This window comes from Hylobates moloch, unplaced genomic scaffold (genome assembly GCF_009828535.3).
Source record: "Hylobates moloch isolate HMO894 unplaced genomic scaffold, HMol_V3 SCAFFOLD_15, whole genome shotgun sequence".
In the NCBI taxonomy this organism is placed as follows: domain Eukaryota; kingdom Metazoa; phylum Chordata; class Mammalia; order Primates; family Hylobatidae; genus Hylobates; species Hylobates moloch.
Window position 1 is genome coordinate 54345470 of NW_026652290.1, and position 24462 is coordinate 54369931.

General features: G+C 45.6%; 2 protein-coding genes across 7 annotated transcripts in view; one reads left to right on the forward strand and one right to left on the reverse strand.

The window, feature by feature from the left end:
- The window catches only part of CUNH2orf42 (chromosome unknown C2orf42 homolog), a 43629-nt gene that overhangs the window by 15305 nt on the left and 3862 nt on the right, over nt 1-24462 (forward strand). For all 6 annotated transcript variants that reach the window (XM_032179021.2, XM_032179023.2, XM_032179024.1 and 3 more), the window contains 5 exons: nt 990-1094; nt 7293-7397; nt 12297-12404; nt 12747-12847; nt 17144-17306. In XM_032179021.2, the coding sequence (XP_032034912.1) occupies nt 990-1094; nt 7293-7397; nt 12297-12404; nt 12747-12847; nt 17144-17306 (582 nt within the window). The remainder of the gene's footprint in view (nt 1-989; nt 1095-7292; nt 7398-12296; nt 12405-12746; nt 12848-17143; nt 17307-24462) is intronic.
- On the reverse strand, nt 10485-10965 carry LOC116484161 (large ribosomal subunit protein eL31-like). The gene has a single exon (XM_032753661.2). The coding sequence runs from the start codon at nt 10957-10959 to the stop codon at nt 10546-10548; it is 414 nt and encodes a 137-aa protein (XP_032609552.1). The 5' UTR covers nt 10960-10965; the 3' UTR covers nt 10485-10545.

Below are 24462 nucleotides of genomic sequence, written 5' to 3' on the forward strand. Positions count from 1 at the left end.
TCAGGAAGCTGAGGCAGGAGGGTCCCTTGAGCCCGGGAGCTCAAGGCTCTAGCACACTGTGATTGGACCTGTGAATAGCCACTGTATTCCAGCCTGGGCAACATAGCAAGACCTCATCTCTACAAAATAAAAATAAAAAATAAGTGATAATAAAGAATTTGGGAAAATGCTCAGATCACTTGGGTAGCCAGATAAAGTATAGAATACTCAGTTAAACTTGAATTTCAGTTAACAAATAATTTTTTTTTTTTTTTTTTTTTTTTTTGAGATGGAGTCTCGCTCTGTCACCCAGGCTGGAGTACAGTGGCGCAGTCTCGGCTCACTGCAAGCTCCGCCTCCTGGGTTCAGGCGATTCTCCTGCCTCAGCCTTTTGAGTAGCTGGGACTACAGGCACCCGCCACCACGCCCGGCTAATTTTTTATATTTTTAGTAGAGATGGGGTTTCACCATGTTAGCCAGGATGGTCTCAATCTCCTGACTTCATGATCAGCCCACCTGGGCCTCCCAAAGTGCTGGGATTACAGATCGAATAATTTTTGGTATAAGTATCTCCATGCAATATTTTTGACATACTTTGATACTAAGACATTATTTGTTGTTTATCTGAAATTTAAAAGAACATTTTCTTTTTGCTAAATTTGGCAACTCTGGTAAAATCACAACTACTTAAAAGTCACAAAACCAGCAACATATTCACAGAGAAGAAAATGGGAGACAGTTCACTAGAAAATTCATCGTAATTGTCTGACAGGTGGGAGCAATAAGTGAATTTTTTTCTTCCTTTCATTTCTGTTTATTCACCCAATTTCCTATAAAGAGCATAAGAAATCTAAAATTTTATGTGTAAGGGCTAATGCTAACTCCTTCTAGAAATTGTGAAGCTAACCTAGAAATTAGCAAAGACTGTTTATATGTTTTAGACTCTAAAAATTAACATCAATTTATATTTAGCAGATACATTGTTAAACCTGTAATGATTTGTGGTTTAGGTGCACAGATGAACAGTTCACTACTGCCTCAAGATGCAGTGAGCAGTAATCTAAGGAAAAGTGGCCTGAAAAAGCCTGTGGTTGCTTCCTCGTTAAAAAGGCAGGGTAAGTTTCCCTTCCCTGGAATAGGCTACAGTGGTGGAAAGTCATCCTAAAGAAGCCAGAAGCAGTATAATCAAAAGAAATTGTTGCACATTGTTACCCAAAGAGTCCCAGCATAAACACTAACAGAAGCAATGAGGCTGAGGTCTTTCCTGTCCCACCAGTTTCAAATCATGCTCAAAGCTAAATTATGCTGGAGGCCATTATCCTTAGCAAACTAATGCAGGAACAGAAAACCAAATACAGCATGTTCTCACTTATAAGTGGGAGCTAAATGATGAGAATACATGGACACATAGAGGGGAGCAACACACACTGTGGCTTATTGGAGGGTGAAACGTGGGAGGAGGGAGGGAAGGTGGAAGGGGGTGAGAGGATCAGGAAAAATAACTAGTGGATACTAGGCTTAATAACCTGGGTGATGAGGCTGGATGTGATGGCACATGCCTGTAATCCCAGCACTTTGGGAGGCCAAGCCAGGTGGATTACTTGAGGCCAGCAGTTGGAGGCCAGCCCGGCCAACGTGGCAAAACCCCATCTCTACTTAAACAAACATACAAAACATATGTGTAATTAAATTTAAAAAATACCTGGGTGATGAAATAATCTTTTTTAATTTAAAAAAATAATTTTTTAAAAAAGCTAAATTATGTCTAAAACCATAAAGATGGAGAACAGATTAGTAGTTGCCAGGATTTAAAGAGGGGTTGGGGCTGGGCACGGTGGCTCACGCCTGTAATCCCAGCACTTTGGGAGACTGAGGCAGGCAGATCACCTGAGGTCAGGAGTTTGAGACCAGTCTGGCCAACATGGTGAAACCCTGTCTCTACTAAAAATAGAAAAAATTAGCCAGATGTGGTGGCAGACGTCTGTAATCCCAGCTACTCAAGAGGCTGAGGCAGGAGAATCACTTGAACCCGGGAGGCGGAGGTTGCAGTGAGCCAAGATCGCACCATTGTCCTCCATCCTGGGCAATAAGAGCAAGACGTAGTCTCAAAAAAAAAAGAAAGGGGGTTGGGAGGGTTGTAACAGCAGCAATTAAAGAGTAGCACAGGGAGTCTTGTGATGGACTGTTTTACGTCTTGAGACGGACTGTTTTACGTCTTGACTGTGGTGTTGGTCACACAAGTCTACACATGTCCTAAAATGCGTGGAACTATATGCATGCCTACCACACACAAGTACATAAAGCTGGTGAGATGTGAATAAGGTCACTAGATTGTAACCATGTCATTTTCCTGACTGTGATGTACTATAGTTTTACAAAATGTTACTCTTGGGTCAATCCGGATGAAGGGTATAGAAGCCTTATATTTCTTACAACTGCATGTGAATGTACAATTATCTCAAAAAGTAATTTATGTATTTATTTTTATTTATTTATTTTTTGGAGATGGAGTCTCACTCTGTTGCCCAGGCTGGAGTACAATGACGTGATCTTGGTCGCTGCAACCTCTGCCTCTGGGTTGAAGCGATTCTCCTGTTTCAGCCTCCCAAGTAGCTGGAATTGCAGGTGCACGCCACCATGCCCGGCTAATTTTTGTATTTTTAGTAGAGATGGGGTTTCACCATGTTGTCCAGGCTGGTCTCAAACTCCTGACCCCAAGTGATCTGCTCACCTCAGCCTCACAAAGTACTGAGATTACAGGTGTGAGCCACCACGCCTGGCCTAAATTATGTCTTTAAACAAAAAAATTCTGACATGTTTAGCAGCAGGTGTCTTGCAGGATGTGTTCATCTTATTGCTTATTACTCATGTGCAATTGGTATAGGGATTCAAAGTTGAAGGAAAAAGGCGTTTTATGTGACTGGGTGTGGTGGCTCACACCTATAATCCCAGCACTTTGGGAGGCCGAGGTGGGAGTAGTGAGACTCCATCTCTACCAAAAAAAAAAAAAAAATTAGCTAGGTGTGGTGTCACATGCCTGTAGACCCAGCTACTTAGGAGGCTGAGGTGGGAAGACTGCTTGACCTGGGATGTTGAGGCTGTAGTGAGTCATGATTACACCACTGCACAGGTAAAAGGATGAGATCTTGTCTAAAATAAAGAAAAAAAAGAATAATATAAAATAATACTAATTAACTAATTCATTAAGAACTTATGACCAGGCGTGGTGGTTCACACCTGTGATCCCAGCACTTTGGGAAGCTGAGGCGGGCGGATCACTTGAGGTCAGGAGTTCGAGACCAGCCTGGCCAACATGGTGAAACCCTGTCTCTACTAAACAGTACAAAAAACATAGCCTAGTGTGGTGGCGTGTGCCTGTAATCCCAGCTACTTGGGAGGCTGAGGCAGGAGAATCACTTAAACCTGGGAGGCTGGGAGGTGAAGGTTGCAGTGAGCCAAGAAAGTCCACCCCACTACAATACAGGCAGCAACCTGAATAACCATCTCAAAAAAAAAAAAAAAAAAAAGAACTTATGCATTCTAGGCATAAGTGTTTAAGGAAAGTCACAAAGTAAGCAGATCAACAGTATCAAATAGGTTTTTTTTATTATTTATATACATATATTTTTTCAAGACAGAGTCTTGCTTTGTCACCCAGGCTGGAGTGCAATGGCACCATCTCAGCTCACTGCAACCTTCGCCTCCCAGGTTCATCTCGTGCCTCAGCCTCCCGAGTAGCTGGGATCACAAGCATTTGCCACTATGCCCATCTAATTTTTGTATTTTTGGTAGAGATGGGGTTTTGCTATGTTGGCCAGGCTGCTCTCGAACTCCTGGCCTCAAGTGATCCGCCTGCCTTGGCCTCCCAAAGTGCTGGGATTATAGCCATTAGCCACTGTGCATGGCTGATTTTTAATAATTTTTTGTCACTTCCTTTGGTGCAAAGAAAAAGGAAGATAGCTTCAATCTAAATTATCACTGTATGCCTTTACCTCTGATAATCTTAGTTTTAAATGAATAGTCATTGAGGCATTATCTCTACAAAAGGTGATACTGTGCTTCAGACATGTGAAGATATTTTGTTGTTGGCGGTATTTTTTTGTTGTGTTTTTCTTTGACACAAGGTCTTGCTCTGTCACTCAGGCTGGAGTGCAGTGGCGGGGATACAGCTCACTGCAGCCTCCTGGGCTCAAGTTATCCTCCCACCTTAGCCTCCCAAGTAGCTGGGACTACAGGCACATGCCACCACACTTGGTTATTTATTTGTATTTTTAGTAGAGGTGGAGTTTCGTCATGTTGCCCAATCTGGTCTCAAACTCCTGGGCTCAAAAGATCCACCCGCCTTGGCCTCCCAAAGTGCTAGGATTACAGACATGAGCCACCGTGCCCGAAATAAAGATATTTTAAGAGAAGAAATAGAATGATAGATCTGTGGAAGGCTCTTGAATTTGGAGATCATCCAGATGCATATCTTCATCTTAGAAGAGAGGAACTTGAGATATGGACCCTGGTCACTCAGTGGGTGGGGATCCTAGGTCCCATAGCCTTTTTTTTTTTTTTTTTTTTGAGACAGAGTCTCATTCTGTCGCCCAGGCTGGAGTACAGTGGCACAATCTCAGCTCACTGCAACCTCCACCTACTGGGCTCAAGCGATTCTCCTGCCTTAGCCTCCCGAGTAGCTGAGATTACAGGCGCACACCACTACGCCTGGCTAATTTTTTGTATTTTTAGTAGAGACAGGGTTTTACCATGTTGGCCAGGCTGGTCTCGAACTCCTCACCTCAGGTGATCCACCTGCCTTGGCCTCCCAAAGTGCTGGGATTACAGGTGTGAGCCACTGCACCCAGCCTCCCATAGCCTTTTGACTCCTAACTCTAAACTCTGGCTCCATTAAATTCTATCACTCGTTACTGTTTTTTCCAGTTATTTACTCCAGGGCTGCAAGATTTCACTCTTTCACTTATATTTAAAAGTGAATTCGGCCGGGTGCGGTGGCTCATGCCTGTAATGCCAGCACTTTGAGAGGCCGAGGTGGTTGGATCATGAGGTCAGGAGTTCAAGACCAGCCTGACCAAGATGTTAAAACCCCATCTCTACTAAAAATACAAAAATTAGCCAGGCACGATAGCAGGCACCTGTAATCCCAGCTACTCAGGAGGCTGAGGCAGGAGAATCGCTTGAACCCGGGAGGCAGGGGTTGCAGTGAGCCGAGATCGTGCCACTGCACTCTAGCCTGGGCAACAGAGCAAGACTCGGTCTCACAAAAAAAGTGAACTCATTCATTTTACATTTCTGAATACAAGGTTTTAGGTTTTAAGTCTAAAGGTATTAATCATTGCAACCCACAGTGCGTGCATCACTCAGTCATCTATTTGTGCTCAACCTTGGCATGAAACAATATGTTCATTATTGAGAGGGTCTGGGGCATATGGATACATATTCATCAGGAATAGAACTAATTTATAAACCTCTAAAACAGCCATTATTTTTATTTATTTACTTATTTTTATAAATATATATATATATTTATTTTATTTATTTTTTTTAACTTGAGATGGGGTCTCACTCTATCACCCAGCCTGGAGTGCAGAGGTGTGATCTTGGCTCATTGTAGCCTCTGTCTCCTGGGCTCAAGCAATCCTCTCACCTCAACCTCCTGAGTAGTTGGGACCACAGTTATGCACCACCGCGCCTGGTTAATTTTTTTTTTTGAGATGGAGTCTCGCTCTGTCGCCCAGGCTGGAGTGCAGTGGCACAATCTCGGCTCACTGCAAGCTCCACCTCCCAGGTTCACGCCATTCTCCTGCCTCAGCCTCCCAAGTAGCTGGGACTACAGGCACCTGCCACCTTGCCTGGCTAATTTTTTGTATTTTTCGTAGAGACGGGGTTTCACCGTATTAGCCAGGATGGTCTGGATCTCCCGACCTTGTGATCCGCCCGCCTCAGCCTCCCAAAGAGCTGGAATTACAGGCGTGAGCCACCGCGCCCGACCTCGCCTGGTAATTTTTTGTATTTTTGGTGGAGACAGGGTTTCGCCATGTTACCCATGCTGGTCTCAAACTTCTGAGCTCAAGTGATTCTCCTGCCTCAGCCTCCCAAAGTGCTGGGATTACAGGCGTGAGCCACCAAGCCCAGCCTTAAACAGTCATTATATAGGACCATTCTTTAACATGCAGTTCAGTGTTGCTTCTCATTTCCTATTTTCTTTTTCTTTTTTTTTTTGAGACAGAGTCTCACTCTTGCTCAGGCTGGAGTGCTGTGGCACGATCTCAGTTCACTGCAACCTCTGCCTCCTGGGTTCAAGCAATTCTCCCACCTCAGCCTCCAGAGTAGCTGTGATTACAGGCGCATGCCACCACGCCCAGCTAATTTTTGTATTTTTAGTAGAGACGGGGGTTTCACCATGTTGGCCAGGCTGGTCTTCAATTCCTGACCTCAGGTGGCTCACGCCTGTAATCCACCACTTCTGGAGGCCAAGGCGGGCAGATCACTTGAGGCCAGGAGCTTGAGACCAGCCTGGGCAACATGGCAAAAACCCTGTCTCTATTAAAAAGAAAACAAAATTGGCTGGGCATGGTGATGCACCTGTAGTCCCAGCTACTCAGGAGGCTGAGGCATGAGAGTCGGTTAAACCTGGGAGGCGGAGGTTGCAGTGAGCCGAGATCATGCCACTTCACCCCAGCCAGGGCAACAGAGTGAGACTCTGTTGGAAAAAAAAAAAATCCCAGAATATCTTATTTCATTTAGTTTATTTGCTTTCTTTGAAGTTCAGCTTCAAGTTTCTTTTTTTTCCTGGACAAACTTATTAACACTTCTCCCAGGACTTCAGGAGGCTGAGGTGGGTGGATTGCTTGAGCCCAGGAGTTCGAAGCCAGCTGGGCAACATGACAAAGCCTTGTCAATAAATAAAAAACAGGCTGGGCGCGGTGGCTCACGCCTGTAATCCCTACACTTTGGGAGGCTGAGGCGGGTGGATCACCTGAGGTCAGGAGTTGGAGACCAGCCTGGCCAACATGATGAAACCCCATCTCTACTAAAAATACAACAATTAGCCGGGTGTGGTGGCGGGTGCCTGTAATCCCAGCTACTCAGGAGGCTGAGGCAGGAGAATTGCTTGAATGTGGGAGGCGGAGATTGCAGTGAGCTGAGATTATGCCACTGCACTCCAGCCTGGGCAACAAGGGTGAAACTCAATCTCAAAAAAACTAAAATAAAAATAAAAAACTTCTTAACTTTTTCAAACTTCAATTAGCTGTTTATTTTGTAAGAAAAGTTGCTAAAGAAGTGTGTATGTGTGTTTTTTTTTTCCCTAGCCTGTGGTCAGCTGTTAGATGAGGCACAAGTGACTTTATCCTTCCAAGACTGGCTGGCCAGTGTCACAGAACGCATCCATCAAACCATGCACTATCAGTTTGATGGTAAGTATTGTTCATCTAACTGGGCTCTGGATGAAAGTAGGAGAAATTAAGGTAATTGTGCTATAATTCTCCTCTGATAGGAAACGTAATTGGACTTCAGTCCAGAGAGCACTGGGCCACAAGAAAGTAGAAATCTAATTGAAAGAAAAGAACAATCACATAATTAAAATTCAAGAACAGCAAAATTATTAAAATTTAGAGACAGAAGAGAAAAAACATAGCAAATAATCAGTAAAGGCATAGTCTGATTGCTTGCATAAGTTCGTGTGCGTGTGTGTGTGTGTGTGTGTGTGTGTTTGGTGAGGGAGATACCAAAGCTTTATAAGACTATTCTAACTCTCAAACTTAAAGCAAGGGGAAAAAAAGATGAGAGAAAATCTAAGCCTGCACAACATAGCGAACCCCATCTCTACAAAAAATAGTGCTACTGCACTCCAGCCTGGGTGACAAAGTGAGACCCTGTATGGAAAAAGGAAAAATTGAAAATCTAAACACATGAGACTAAAATAGTTATATAGAATTACTAAACATGCTGGCCAGGCACAGTGCCTCACACCTATAATCCCACACTTTGGGAGGCCGAGGTGGGCTAATCCCTTGAGGTCAGGAGTTCAAGACCAGCCTGGCCAACATGGTGAAACCCTATCTCTACTAAAAATACAAAACAATTAGCCAGGCATTATAGTGGGTGCCTGTAGTCCCAACTACGTGGGAGGCTGAGGTGGGAGAATTGCTTGAACCCGGGAGGCGGAGGTTGCAGTGAGCCAGGATCACACCATTGCACTCCAGCCTGGGCAACAGGGCAAGACTCCATCTAAAAAAAAAAAAGGACATAAACATGCTGAGGAAGATTGGAGAACACAGGCTGGATTTGGGTGTTATTTGTTACAGTCTCATGAAACGTCAGCGGTTTCAGATCTAGCCAGTCTCTGCTTGTTGCCTTAAAAGTATCCTATTAGCGGCCAGGCACGGTGGCTCACACCTGTAATCCCAGCACTTTGGGAGGCCAAGGCGGGTGGATCACGAGGTCAGGAGATCGAGACCATCCTGGCTAACACAGTAAAACCCTGTCTCTACTAAAAATACAAAAAAATTAGCCAGGCGTGATGGCGGGCGCCTGTAGTCCCAGCTACTCTGGAGGCTTGAGTCAGGAGAATGGTGTGAACCCAGGAGGTGGAGCTTGCAGTGAGCCGAGATTGTGCCACCGCACTCCAGCCTGGGCAACAAAGTGAGACTCCATCTCAGAAAAAAAAAAAAAAGTATCCTATTAGCTGGGCGTGGTGGCACAGGCCTGTAGTCCCAACTATTCAGGAGGCTGAGGCAGGTGAATCACTTGTCGCCCAGGCTGGAGTGCAGTGGCATGATCTTGGCTCACTGTAATCTCCACCTCCCGGGTTCAAGCGATTCTCTTGCCTCAGCCTCCCAAGTAGCTGGGATTACAGGCACGCACCACCATGCCTGGCCAATTTTTTGTATTTTTAGTAGAGATGGGGTTTCGCCATGTTAACCAGGCTGGTCTTGAACTCCTGACCTCGGGTGATCCACCTGCCTCAGCCTCCCAAAGTGCTGGGATTACAGGCGTGAGCCACCATGCCCAGCCCAGAAAACAGAATATTGATAATACTATAAGCTAAACACTTGTGGTCCTCTTCCATCCCATCCCATTCCCTCTTCCATCCCATTCCTGTACCACCCTCTACTCCGTCTCACCATCTCCATTACTACTACCTCTGTCTAAGTTTCTGTCAGCTCGCTCCTGAACTATGAGTGTGTGTGTTTTATGAAGGCTTCTTGAAGTTGATTCTTTTTTATTTTTTGAGACAGTCTTGCTCTGTCACACAGGCTGGAGTGCAGTGGCACAATCTCAGCTCACTGCAACCTCCACCTCCCAGGCTCAAGAGATCCTCGTCGGCCGGGTGCGGTGGCTCACACCTGTAATCCCAGCGCTTTGGGAGGCTGAGGCAGACGGATCACGAGGTCAGGAGATCGAGACCACGGTGAAACCCCGTCTCTACTAAAAATACAAAAAATTAGACGGTCGCGGTGGTGGGTGCCTGTAGTCCCAGCTACTTGGAGAGGCAACCGGAGGCGGGCTTGCAGTGTGGCCGTGATTCAACTGCCTCAGGACCGAAACTTGGCCTCAAGAAAAAAAAAAAAAAAGATTTCCTTTTCAACCTCCTGGTAGTGGATTATGGCTAATTTTTGTATTTTTAGTAGAGACAGGGTTTCACCATGTTGGCCAGGCTGGTCTTGAATTTCTGACTTCAAGTGATCCACCCACCTAGGCCTCCCAAAGTGTTGGAATTACAGGTGTGAGCCACCGCTGTAATGGTCTGGACAGAATTTTTAAGAAAGACTCTGAACTCACTTGACCCCCTCCCCTTAACTCTCTTTTTGTTGACCTAATGTCTGACAAGTTTCTTTTTTTTTCTGAGACAGAGTCTCACTCTGTCACCTAGGCTGGAGTGCAGTGGCATGATCTCGGCTCACTGCAACCTCTGCCTCCCAGGTTCAGGTGATTCTCCTGCCTCAGCCTCCCAAGTAGCTGGGACTACAGGTGCCCGCCACCACGCCCGGCTAATTTTTTGTATTTTTAGTAGAGATGGGGTTTCACCATGTTAGCCAGGATGGTCTCAATTTCCTGACCTGGTGATCCACCCGCCTCATCCTCCCAAAGGGCTGGGATTACAAGTGTGAGCCACCGCGCCTGGCGGCAAGTTTCTTTAAGAGGTTTGTTAAGTACTTTCAAGTATTTTATCTGCCTTGAGGACATATTCAGAGAGAAAGACAGATGCTTGCTGGGTAAGTAGTGTCCTAACTTGTAGTCCCTCAGCATTCATGGTGCTGACCATTGGGTGAGAGAGCATGTCGTTAGTTTGCTTAGACATGAATGCAAATAGCAAGAACCTGGGGATAGCAAGCAAAAGGGAATCAAATGGAGGCAGCTACCTCGGCCTTATTGTTCTCATCCCATCCTACTTCGCATACCCTTTAAGGGGGAAGTCTGTGCTGTGTTAGTCATTTTAAAATTGCGGATTTGAAATATTATACTTGGTGGATGACAAGGGTCTACTGTGTTAGTTTGTTTTTTCTTTTTTTTTTTTTTTGCAATTTTATAACTTTATTTGATGTATCTGACGATCAGCAATTAGTTCTCATCCACATTGACTGTCTGTAGATTTTTGAAAGTGGTGACAGCTACATAGGTAACCAAAGTATATAGCTTATTTTGTGAATCTTCATCCTCATTACATTTTCTGGACAGCCGCACATGGATTCGGTATGGGACATTCCTTATTCCTTTGGCCCAGACAGCTTTGTTGAGCCTGGTGTCAATGAGCACATCTGGAGTTCCCATCTCCTTCATGGCAAATTTCCGAATCTCTTTGAGTGCCTGAGGGGCACGCTTCTTGAAGCCCACTCCATGGATGCGCTTGTGAATGCTGATGGTGTATTCTCGGGTTACCACTTCATTGATGGCAGAACGGCCCTTTTTCTTCTCGCCACCCTTCTTTGCGGGAGCCATTCTGCCGGGTCCAAGTTGGAAAGACTGTTTTTTCATTTTCTTTTTTCTGTTTTTTCAATGGAGTCTCGCTCTGTTGCCCAAGCTAGAGTGCAGTGGCATGATCTCAGCTCACTGCAACCTCTACCTCCTGGGTTCAAGCAATTTTCCTGCCTCAGCTTCCTGAGTAGCTGGAATTACAGGCACGCACCACCATACCCAGCTAATTTTTTTTTTTTTTTAGTAGAGATGGGGTTTCACCATGTTGGCCAAGCTGGTCTCGAACTCCTGACCTCAGGTAATCCACCCACCTCGGCCTCCCAAAGTGCTGGGATTACAGGTGTGAGTCACCACGCCTGGCCTTTCTTTTCTTTTCCTTTTTGAGGGAGGGTCTCACTCTGTTGCCCAGGCTGGAGTGCAGTGGCGTGATCATGGCTTACTGCAGCCTCAACCTCCTCGACTCAGTTGATCCTCCCACCTCAGCCTCCCAAGTAGCTGGGACAGCAGGTGCATGCCACCACACCTGGCTAATTTAAGAAAAATTTTGGCCAGGCACAGTGGCTCATGCCTGTAATCCCAGCACTTTGGGAGGCCGAGGTGGGCGGATCACGAGGTCAGGAGTTCAAGACCAGCCTGGCCAACATGGTGAAACCCCATCTCTACTAAAAATATAAAAATTAGCCAGGCATGGTGGTGCACACCTGTAGTCCCAGCTACTCAGGAGGCTGAGGCAGGAGGACTGCTTGAACCCGGGAGGCAGAGGTTGCAGTGAGCCAAGATCATGCCATTGCACTCCAGCCTGGGCAACAACAGAGTGAGACTTCATCTCAAAAAAAAAAATTTTTTTGTAGACACTGGGTCTTCATTTTGTTGTTGCCCAGGCTACACTGTGTTTTTTATGTTTGCAAGGGATCAACAGTAGGGCTAGTGACAGTTCTTGGCCCAGAAAGGTCAATCAAAACCTTCTTTTTGCCTCTGTATAAAGAAATCTCAGGCCGGGCGCGGTGGCTCACGCTTGTAATCCCAGCACTTTGGGAGGCCGAGGCGGGCAGATCACGAGGTCAGGAGATCGAGACCACAGTGAAACCCCGTCTCTACTAAAAATACAAAAAATTAGCCGGGCGTGGTGGCGGGCGCCTGTAGTCCCAGCTACTCGGAGAGGCTGAGGCAGGAGAATGGCGTGAACCCAGGAGGCGGAGCTTGCAGTGAGCCGAGATCGCGCCACTGCACTCCAGCCTGGGTGACAGAGCGAGACTGTCTCAAAAAAAAAAAAAAAAAAATCTCAGTGGTATTTTTAGTTATTAATGTCCCTTGATTCCTTTTCTTCCACCTCTCCCTGTACCTCAGAAAGTCCACTGAGTTTCTTTAAATGAGTTGTTTCTTCTTGTTTCCCATAGGCAAACCAGAACCACTGGTGTTCCACATTCCTCAGTCCTTTTTTGATGCCCTGCAACAGAGAATATCTATAGGAAGTGCAAAAAAACGGCTCCCCAACTCCACCACAGGTACAGGATTTCCCTTTGGTATAGTGATGGATGTCTTGAACATAGAGAATTATGTTTGGAAAAAATCTGTGTGGAATACTCACCGTGAGATTCAGAGTTAGGACTTCTACTCACACGTCTGGGGCACAAAGCCTTCAATGATCAGCATATCAATTATCTACATCAACTGATTTGTCACATTTCTGCCAAAACCTTTTATATATTTGCCTCTAGATTTTCTTTTTAAAAGTGCTAAGAATCTATAAGGAAATAATAGTACTGTATTAGAAACTAGGTAACAAATACAATAAAAGAAAATGTTATTTTTTGGTAATCTAATTTTGTCCTTTTTTCACGTTGAAGCTTTTGTTCGGAAAGATGCCTTGCCACTGGGAACCTTTTCCAAGTATACTTGGCATATCACTAATATCCTGCAAGTTAAACAAATCTTAGATACCCCAGAGGTGAGAGTTTATTTCTATAACAGTGGGAGGGTTGTGAAGGGAAGAGAGGGAGGCAAGTACAGGGAGTATATTTGCATGGTTCCTTGAGTTACAGACACCAGAGTTTCTCTTTTTCATGCTAAGAGATTATTCAGAAATATCCCTGGCTTTATAGTTCTGACTCCAATTTTTATGTGTGTTCCCTATGGCTTGAAAAAAGTATCTTAAATTGGAATATACTTTTTCTTTGCCTTTGGGATTAAAAAAACAGAGAATTTTTCTTATAAATTAAATAATGATCCCCTAATACTTATGATGAGTCCTAGATTTGACTGGCAGGCAGCTAGAAAGTATATAAATAATTTGAGATGATATAATATTTGTGAAGTCAGTGGCACCAGCACAATTAAAACCTCCTCCCCAAACTACAGCTTTGTTCTCATTAGAGAAATGACCCTTTTCATTTTATTTTATTTTATTTTATTTTTGAGATGGAGTCTTGCTCTGTCACCCAGGCTGGAGTGCAGTGGCGCAATCTTGGCTCACTGCAACCTCTGCCTCCCAGGTTCAAGCAATTCCCTTGCCTCAGCCCCCCAGCTAGCTGGGATTACAGGCACGTGCCACCATACCTGGCTAATTTTTGTACTTTTAGTAGAGACAGGGTTTGACCATGTAGGCCAGGCTAGTCTTGAATTCCTGACCTCATGATCCTCCCAAACTGTGCTGCAATTACAGGCATGAGCCACTGTGCCCGCCTGAGAAATGACCCTTTAAAAAAATTTTTTTTTTGGTCTTTTTTGTTTGTATTTTGGTTTTTTTGGGACAGGGTCTTACTCTGTTGCCTAGTCTGGAGTACAGTCACGTTTCACTCTACCTCTACCTCTTGGGATCAAGTGATCCTCCCACCTTAGCCTCCTGAGTAGCTTGGACTACAGGCACATGCCACCATGCCCAGCTAATTTTTGTAGAGATGGGGTTTCCCCATGTTGCCATGGCTGGTCTCAAATTCCTAGACTCGAGCAATCTGTCTGCCGCAGCCTCCCAAAGTGCTGGGATTACAGGCATGAGCCACCAGGCCCATCCTATTAATTTAAAAAAAAAAAAAAAATTAAGATGGGGTCTTGCTATGTTGCCCAGGCTGGTCTCAAATTCCTGGGTTCAAGCAGTCCTCCCATCTTGGCCTCCCAAAGTACTGTGATTACAAGTGTAATCTGCCACATCCAGCCACACTAGACATTTTATGTTTTTATTTTTTTTTTGGAGACAGAGTCTCTTGCTCTGTTGCTCAGGCTGCAGTGCAGTGGCATGATCTCAGCTCACTGTAACCTCCACCTCCCAGGTTCAAGCAGTTCTCATGCCTCAACCTCCTGAGTAGCTGGGACTACAGGTGCGTACCACCACGCCTGGCTAATTTTTGTATTTTTAGTAGAGACAGGGTTTTGCCATATTGGCCAGGCTGGTCTCAAACTCCTGACCTCAAGTGATCCACCCGACTTGGCTTCCCAAAGTGCATGGATTACAGGCATGAGCCCCTGTGCCTGTCTTACACATTTTAAAATATGTTTTTGGGGCCAGGCACAGTGGCTCACACCTGTAATCCCAGCACTTTGGGAGGCCGAGGCAGGTGGATCACAAGGTCAGGAGATCGAGACCATCCTGGCTAACACAGTGAAACCCCGTCTCCACTAAAAATACAAAAAAATTAGCCGAGTGTGGTGGCAGGCACCTGTAGTCCCATCTACTTGGGAGGCTGAGTCAGGAGAATGGTTTGAACCCGGGAGGCGGAGCTTGCAGTGAGCCAAGATTGCACCACTGCATTCCAGCCTGGGCGACACAGCAAGACTCTATCTCAAAAAAAAAAAAAAATGTTTTCCAAGTAGATCCTGAAAATTTGAGATGGAGTTTTTCTTCCTATAGTAATAGAATTGTGTAGAAAATTCAGCATAGGCTGGGCACGGTGGCTCACACCTGTAATCCCAGCAGTTCAGGAGGCTAAGGTGGGCAGATCACCTGAGGTCAGGAGTTCGAGACCAGCCTGGCCAACATGGTGAAACCCCGTCACAACTAAAAATACAAAAATTAGCCGGGCATGGTGGCAGGCACCTGTAATCCCAGCTACAGGCAAGAGAATCGCTTGAACCCGGGAGCCGGAGGTTGCAGTGAGCTGAGGTCGTGCCATTGCACTCCAGCCTGGAGGACAAGATCGAGACTTCGTCTCAAAAAAAAATAGAAAATTCAACATAACGTGATTTGATACATTAAGAGTAGCTTAATTGCAAGGCATTCTTCTGTTGAGGAAAGAAAAAATAAGTTGTTTGGTAGCTACAGAATTTACATGTGAGCCAGGCGTGGTGGCTATAATACCAGCAATTTAGGAGGTTGAGATGAAGGATTGCTTGAGGCCAGGAGTTCAAGACCAGCCTAGGCAACACAGCGAGGCCTCTACCTTTTTTTTTTTTTTTTTGGGACAGAGTCTCACTCTGTTGTCTAGGCTGGAGTGCAGTGGCGCAATCTTGGCTCACTGCAGCCTCTACCTCCCAGGTTCAAGCAATTCTCCCACCTCAGCCTCCCAAGTAGCTATGATTACAGGTACACCACCCCGCCCGGCTAATTTTTGTATTTTTAGTAGAGACAGGGTTTCACCATGTTGGCCAGGGTGGTCCCAAGCTCCTGACCTCAGGTGATCCACCCTCCTCGGCCTCCCAAAGTGCTGGGATTACACGCGTGAGCCACTGCGCCCGGCCAGCAAGGCCCCTACTCTTAAAAAAACAAAAAAAAACGAAAGAAAGCAAAAGAGCCTGGCGAGGTGGCTCATGCCTGTAATCCCAGCACTTTGGGAGGCCGAGGTGGGCGGATCACCTGAGTTCAGGAGTTTGAGACCAGCTGGGCCAACATGGTGAAAACCCGTCTCTACTAAAGATACGAAAATTAGCCGGGCATGGTGGCTTGCTCCTGTAATCCCAGCTACTCGGGAGACTGAGGCAGGAGAATCACTTGAACCTGGGAGGCAGAGGTTGCAGTGAACTGAGATCGTGCCACTGCATTCCAGCCTGGGTGACAGAGCTAGACTCCATCTCCAAAAAAAAAGAAAAAAAGAAAAAGTGAGGCCTGGTGGTGTGTGCCTGTAGTCCCAACCACTAAGGAAGCTGAAGCAAGAGGATCACTTGAGCCTGGGAGTGGGAGGCTGCAGTAAGCCATGATTTTGCCACTGTACTCCAGCAAGGGCAACCAAGTGAGACCTTGACTCTCTTTTTTTTTTTTGACACGGACTTTCACTCTTGTAACCCAGGCTGGAGTGCAATCGTGTGATCTTGGCTCACCTCAACCTCCGCCTCCCAGGTTCAAGCGATTCTCCTGCCTCAGCCTCCGGAGTAGCTGGGATTACAGGCGTCTGCCACCAGGCCTGGCTAATTTTGTATTTTTAGTAGAGATGAGGTTTCTCCATGTTGGTCAGGCTGGTCTGAAACTCCCGACCTCAGGTGATCCACCTACCTCAGCCTCCCAAAGTTCTGGGATTACAGGCATGAGCCACCGCTCCTAGCGACCTTGCCTCTTAAAAAAAAAAAAAATACATGTGAACCCTAGAAAAGGGCTGTATTGGCATTAAAGACACTGGAGGAACTCCTTTAAATGCAGATGTCACAGAGTCAGCTTTTAGCCTGGAATGGATGACATTTAGGGAGACACTGAAGCAACCCAGGGTGCAGGCATGTGGGAGAAGAGAGCTAACAATCATGGAGCTTCTCACTGTCGGGCATTACTTACCTCCGTCACCTCATTTGACCTCCCAGCCATGCCCTGGCATTAACTGCATTTTGCCCATGAGAAAACACGCTCTGAGAAGTTTGTAATTTGCTCTGGGTCACCACAGCATCCAGTTCCAGTTCTGCTTGGCTCAGTCCCAAGGACAGTATGAAGCATACAGGAGGTGAGGTGAGCTGTAGGTGCTATGAACAGAGGAATTTAAGAGAAGAATGCTGCTAGCAGAGCAGTAGGGGAAGGAATAAAACTGATTTTAGAGCAGGTCTGTGCCAGCAGCAGTCGTGTACCCATGAAGATGTTAGAGGTTCAGTTGGTATATAGTTTGGCTGGGGTGGAAATTTAAGGTTTTAGAGAAAAAAGGAAAGCCATGAATGATGTAAGGGAGAAAAGGCAGATTTGTTGACAGGATTTTCTTGAAAAACAGGGAAGTTGTAATTCATTTGAATATGCTTAACAAGAAAGAAGGAATAATAAAAGATTTGTTGTCATCCAGATATTGGTCTATTTTGAAAGTTTTCTCTCTCACCTTTTTTTTGGTATTGTCTTGGTGTCCAGATGCCCTTGGAAATCACCCGTAGCTTTATCCAGAACCGAGATGGGACTTATGAGCTATTTAAGTGCCCTAAAGTGGAAGTAGAAAGCATAGCAGAAACCTACGGTCGTATAGAAAAACAACCAGTGCTGCGACCCTTGGAACTAAAAACTTTTCTCAAAGTTGGTAAGTGAACTTCAAAAGTGCATCTTCCTTTGAGTGTCAGCTGGTGAACAGTACAGTACACTGTCCAAAGCTTTGGATCTTGACCTTAAACAAAGAAGACACGTTCATTCACCTTGTAAAGGCAATCGTGGGATAAGGTATTTTGTTTCATTTGAACCAGTGTTTTCAAAAATAAAATTACAGGCCAGGTGCTGTGGCTCACGCCTATAATCCCAGCACTTTGGGAGGCCGAGACAGGTGGATTGCTTGATGTTAGGAGTTTTGAGACCAGCCTGTCCAACATGGTGAAACCCCGTCTCTACTACAAAAATACAAAACTTAGCCAGGCGTAGTGGCGCGTGCCTGTAGTCCCAGCTACTCAAGAAGCTGAGGCACAAGAATCGCTTGAACCCAGTAGGCAGAGGTTGCAGTGAGCCGAGATCTCACCACTGCACTCCAGCCTGGGCGACAGAGTGAGACTCAGCCTCAAACAAACAAACAAACAAACAAACAACTTGCTGAATGAATAAATGCATGCCCGCCATAGTTTTTTTTTTTGAGACGGAGTCTCGCTCTGTCACCCAGGCTGGAGTGCAGTGGCACGATCTCGGCTCACTGCAAGCTCCGCCTCCCGGGTTCATGCCATTCTCCTGCCTCAGCCTCTCCGAGTAGCTGGGACTACAGGCGCCCGCCACCACGCCCGGCTAATTTTTTTGTATTTTTAGTAGAGACGGGGTTTCACCGTGGTCTCGATCTCCTGACCTCGTGATCCGCCTGCCTTGGCCTCCCAAAGTGCTGGGATTACAAGCGTGAGCCACTGCGCCCGGCCTTCGCCATAATTTTAACTAATTTAGGTTTGGGATCTATCTGGTGGCCCCCCTTTGTTTCTTCAGTTTTGCATTTATTCTTCCAGAAGAAATTTAGAATTTGTAATTATTCTGTCAAATTATTGTGAATATTATATTTTTTGCTGCTCTTGTGAATGAAATATCTATCCTGATTCTAACTTGTTATTGCCAGTTATGGAAATCTCTTAGTTTTAGTATAGTTAATATTAAATTGGTACTCTTGATGAAGTCCCAGTAGTGATAATAGTAAATGAAGGCTGGGCACAGTGGCTCATGCCTGTAATCCCAGAGCTTTCGGGGCTGAGGCAGCAGGATCGCTTGAGGCCAGGAATTCAAGACCAGCCTGGACAATATAGCAAGACCCCCACTTTACTAAAAGAACAAAAATTAAAATCTGTTCTAAGTCTGTTTTAGACTGCACTTGAATTTCATCTGCTTTATGGTGTTTTCCAAATCAGATAACTGGCTTTTATCAGTTCTAAATTTTTTTTTTTTTTTTGGAGAGGGAGTCTCGCTCTGTCACCAGGCTGGATGCAGTGGCATGATCTTGGCTCACCACAACTTCTGCCTCCCGGGTTCAAGCAATTCCCCTGCCTCAGCCTCCCGAGTAGCTGGGATTACAGGCGCCCACCGTCACACTCAGCTAATTTTTTGTATTTTAGTAGAGATGGGGTTTCACTGTGTCGCTCAGGCTGGTCTCGAACTCCTGAGCTCAGGCAATCTGCCCACCTCGGCCTCCCAAAGTGCTAGGATTACAGGCGTGAGCCACCGGGCCCGGCCCTAAATTTGTTTTAAATTGTTTCCTTCTTTTGTCTATAATAATTTCTCTTTTAAAATTTTTCCTAATATTTTCTTGGAACTGTTTTATTTTTGTAGATTTTAAAAGGAATACTCCGCCAAGGGCCGGGCGCGGTGGCTTACGCCTGTAATCCCAGCACTTTGGGAGGCTGAGACGGGCAGATCACGAGGTCAGGAGATCAAGACCATCCTGGACCATCCTGGCTAACATGGTGAAACCCAATCTCTACTAAAATACAAAAAATTAGCCAGGCATGGTGGCAGGCGCCTGTAGTCCCAGCTACTCGGGAGGCTGAGGCAGGAGAATGGTGTGAACCCAGGAGGCGAAGCTTGCAGTGAGCCGAGGTCATGCCATTGCACTCCAGCCTGGGCGACAGAGCAAGACTCCATCTCAAAAAGAAAAAAAAAAAAGGGATACTCAGCCGAGTGTGGTGGCTCATGCCTGTAATCCCAGCACTTTGGGAGGCCTAGGCGGGTGGATTACTTGAGGTCAGGAGTTCCGACCAGCCTGGCCAATATGGCGAAACCCCATCTCTACTAAAAATACAAAAATTAGCCAGGCGTGGCCAGGTGTGGTGACTCATGCCTGTAATCCCAGCACTTTGGGAGGCGGAGGCGGGCAGATCATGAGGTCAGGAGATCAAGATCATCCTGGCCAACATGGTGAAACCCCATCTCTACTAAAATGCCAAAAATTAGCCGGGTGTGGTGGTGCGTGCCTGTAGTCCCAGCTACTTGGGAGGCTGAGGTAGGGGAACTGCTTGAACCCAGGAGGCGGAGGTTACAGTGAGCGGAGATCCTGCCATAGCACTCCAGCCTGGGCGAGAGGGCCAGACTCTGTCTCAAAAATAAATAAATAAATAAATAATAAAAGGAATACTCAAGTTTTTAAATTAATGTTTGATAACATTTAAAGTTATTATCTGAATCATCTATAATTTAGTTTCTCTGTGTCCTCAGTACCTTGTATTTAAAATTTCAAATTAGTTGAGGCTTTTCATCTTCATATTCTTAGTTTCCAATTTCTAGTTTTATTATTTTGAGGTCAGAAGATGTATCTTTAATTTCTTCCTTTTTTTTTTTTTTTTTTGAGACCGAGTCTCACTGTGTTGCTCAGGCTGGAGTGCAGCAAGTGGTGTGATCCCGGCTTACTGCACCCTCCATCTTCTGGGTTCAAGCGATTCTCCTGCCTCAGCCTCCTGAGTAGCTGGGATTAGAGGTGCATGCCACCATGCCCAGCTAATTTTGTATATTTAGTAGAGACAGGGTTTACCATGTTAACCAGGCTGATCTCGAACTCCAGACCTCTGGTGATCCGCCCACCTTGGCCTCCCAAAGTGCTGGGATTATAGACATGAGCCACCAAGCCCGGCCTTAATTTCTTTCTTTTTAGGAATTTTAAAATGTCTTTTCACTAACAATATATGATATGAATTCGTGCTAGCATAGATGTTATTTATCCAGTATAAACTCGTATATAGTTTTTGTTTGTTTTTCAGATAGAGTCTTTTTCTGTTACTCAGGCTGGAGTGCAGTGGTACAATCTCGGCTCACTGCAACCTCCGCCTCCCGGGTTCAAGTGATTCTCCTGCCTCAGCCTCCTGAGTAGCTGAGATTACAGGCGTATGCCACCACACCCAGCTAATTTTTGTATTTTTAGTAGATACGGGGTTTCGGGTTTCGCCATGTTGGCCAGGCTGGTCTCGAATTTCTAACCTCAGGTGATCCGCCCACCTTGGCCTCCCAAAGTTCTGGGATTACAGGCGTGAGCCACCACGCCCAGCTATATATAGCTTTTAAATCAGTCATTTTATTTTGATGTTTAACTCCTCTCTGTTATCTCTTTGACCTGCCAAAGACTAGAAGAGTCACTTTACCATTTGCTACTAAAATTATGTTTCCCTGAATGACTTCTTATATTTCTAAAAGCCTTTATTTTAAATGCAGTGTTGTTGGTACATCAGAGTTACTGCCAGATGTTGTTAATGTAAATTGTATGTTATCAATGTAGAACGAACTTTTGCCCTAAATTCTTTGTCCAGTATTACAACAGTGACACCAGCTTTCTTTTGTTTTTTATTCTTTTAATTTTTTACATTTTACTTTTTTTTTTTTTTTTTTTGAGATAGGGTCTTGCCCTGTTACCCAGGCTGGAGTGCAGTGGCACAATCACGGCTCACTGCAGCCTCGAACTCCTGGGCTCAAGTGATCCTCCCACCTCAGCCTCCTGAGTAGCTGGGACTACAGGCACGTGCCACCATTCCCAGCTAATTTCTTTTTATTTTTAGTAGGGATGAGGTCTCACTCTGTTGCCCACGCTGGTCTTGAACTCCTGGGTTCAAGCAGTCCTCCTGCCTCAGCCTCCCAAAGTGCTGAGATTACAGGCATAAGCCACCATGCCTGGCCTGTTTTTTATTTTTTTAATATGTTCGCCATCCATTTAGTTTTAACTTTTTTGTGACACTGTTTTAACTGAATCTTTTTTTAGAGACAGAGTCTTGCCATGTTGCTCAGGCTGGAGTGCAGTGGCTATTTCCAGGTGTGATCATGGTGCACTACAGCCTTGAACTCCTGGGTTCAAGTGATCCTTCCACTCTGCCTCCCAAGGAGCTGGGACTACAGGCACACACCACCATGCCCAACTTAGATGAATCTCTTATCAACATTATATACTTGGTTTTGAGTTTTTCTAATTTTAGTAGTCTGTCCTCTTTATATTTATTATAATTGATATAGTTGGTCTTTTGTCTTATTTTTTGCTAAATGGACTACATTCTCTGTCTTGTCTTCATAGGTTTTGAAGGTGATACCATATTCTTTTTTTTTTTTTTTTTTTTTTTTTTGAGACGGAGTTTCACTCTTATTGCCCAGGCTGGAGTGCAATGAGGCAATCTCGGCTCACCGCAACCTCCGCCTCCCGGGTTCAAGAGATTCTTCTGCCTCAGCCTTCCGAATAGCTGGGATTATAGGCATGTGCCACCATGCCCAGCTAATTTTGTATTTTTAGTAGAGACGGGGTTTCTCCACATTGGTCAGACTGGTCTCGAACTCCCGACCTCAGGAGATCTGCCTGCCTCAGCCTCCCAAAGTGCTGGGATTATAGGCTTGAGCCACTGCACCCGGCCAGTGATACCATATTCTTAGTTTAGTTCTGCTGGTTTTTTTTTTTGTCTGTCTCGCAGGTTCAAGTAGTTCTTTTTTGAGATGGAGTCTCACTCTGTCACCCAGGCTGGCATGCAGTGGCGCAATCTCGGCTCACTGCAACATCCACCTCCCAGGTTCACACCATTCTCCTGGGACTACAGGTGCCCGCCTGTAGCTGGGCACTACTAGCTGGGACTACAGGTGCCCGCCACCACACCCGGCTAATTTTTTGTATTTTTAGTAGAGACGGGGTTTCACCATTTTAGCCAGGATGGTCTCGATCTCTTGACCGTGTGATCCGCCCGCCTCGGCCTCCCAAAGTGCTGGGATTACAGGCATGAGCCACCGCGCCCGGCCTTTTTTTTTTTCTTTTTTTTGAGATGGAGGCTTGCTTTATCGCCCAGGCTGGAGTGCAGTGGCACGATCTTGGCTCACTGCACCCTCTGCCTCGCAGGTTCAAGCAGTTCTCTTGTCTCAGCCTCCCCAGTAGCTGGGACTACAGGCACACACCACCACGCCCGGCTAATTTTTATATTTTTAGTAGAGACGGGGTTTCACCATATTGGTCAGGCTGGTCTCAAACTCCTGACCTCAGGTGATCCATCCGCCTCGGCCTCCCAAAGTGCTGGGATTACAGGCATGAGCCACCAGAGCCGGCCTAATTTTGTATTTTTCAAAAGTATTCTTTAACTTGAGTTTTTCTATGTTTAAATCTTTGATCTGACAGAGCACAGTGGCTCACACTTATAATCCCAGCACTTTGGGAGGCTGGGGTTGGAGGATAGCTTGAGCCCAGGAGTTTGAGACCAGCCTGGGCAACACAGGGAGACCCCATCTCTATAAAAGAATTTTTAAAATTAGCCGGGGGCTCCTCTGCCTATGAAGTAGCCATTCTTTATTCCTTTACCTTCTTTTAACCTTCTTTTTTTTTTTTTTTTTTTTTAGATGAAGTCTTGCTCTGTCACCAGGCTGGAGTGCAGTGGCGCGATCTTGGCTCACTGCAACTTCCACCTCCCAGGTTCAAGCAATTCTCCTGCCTCAGCCTCCTGAGTAGCTGGGACTACAGGCCTGTGCCACCACGCCCAGCTAATTTTTGTATTTTTAGTAGAGACGGGGTTTCACCATGTGTTGGCCAGGATGGTCTTGATCTCTTGACCTTGTGATCAGCCCGCCTTGGCCTCCCAAAGTGCTGGATTACAGAGGTGAGCCACCATGCCCGGCCTCCTTTACTTTCTTAATAAATTTACTTTCAAAAAAAAAAAAAAAAATTAGCCAGAAATGGTGGTACATGCCTGTGGTCCCAGCTGCTTCGGAGGCTGAGGTGGGAGGATCACTTGGGCCCTGGAGGTCGAGGCTGCAGTGAGCCATGATTGTGTCACTACGCTCCAGCCTGGGTGACAGAGCAAGACCATGTCTCAAACAAAACAAAACAAAACAAAACAAAACAACTCGATTCTCTGGAATTTATCATGATGTAAGTTAGGTAAGTTATAGATAAGATTCCACCACCTTTTATTTTCTTCCAGATGGATATCTGGTTGATACAAACCATTTACTGTAAGAAACATTTATTTGTTTTTCTTTTAGTAGTTACAAATGCCATCTTTATCTTAGGCTAAACTCCTGTTCTATTTGTATCTATTTCTAATCTTTCTGTTTTGTTCCTTTAATCTGTCTAGAGTGTGCCAGTACCACACTCTTTGGGTTATTATGGGTTTGTAATATATTTTAGAACCATGTCAGATTTTTTTTTAGTAAAAATTTCTTATAGAGATGGGGGTCTTACTGTGTTGCCCAGGCTGGTCTTGAACTCCTGACCTCAAGCAATCCTCCACCCTGATCATCCCAAAGTGCTGGGATTACAGGCATGAGCCACTGTGCCCAGCTGACCATGTAGATTTTAATTCTACTCTTTGTGATTCTTGAAATTTGGCCTTTTCTTGTTCGTCTTCCTTTTACTCTCATCCAGCTGCCTTTTCCTCCCAGTCTGGGCTCTCCTTAATGATTCTGGCCTTATTTTCATAAAGGCTGGATCTTATTTTTTTTCTTTTGTGGTTGCTAAACAGTTCCCTGAAATTTCTGTGTTTGTTTGTTTGTTTGTTTGAGATGGAGTCTTGCTCTGTCACCCAGCCTGGAGTGCAGTGGCGCAATCTCGGCTCACTGCAACCTCCGCCTCCCGGGTTCAAGCGATCCTCCTGCCTCAGCCTCCCAAGTAGCTGGGATTACAGGTGCCCGCCACCACGCCCAGCTAATTTTTGTATTTTTAGTAAAGACGGGGTTTCACCACCTTGGTCAGGCTGGTCTCGAACTCCTGACCTCATGATCCACCCACCTTGGCCTCCCAAAGCGCTGGGATTACAGGCGTGAGCCACCGCGCCCGGCCGTTT

Excerpts from the sequence above, each read along its gene's own strand:
- LOC116484161 (XM_032753661.2), bottom strand. The coding sequence starts at position 10,959 with ATGAAAAAACAGTCTTTCCAACTTGGACCCGGCAGAATGGCTCCCGCA.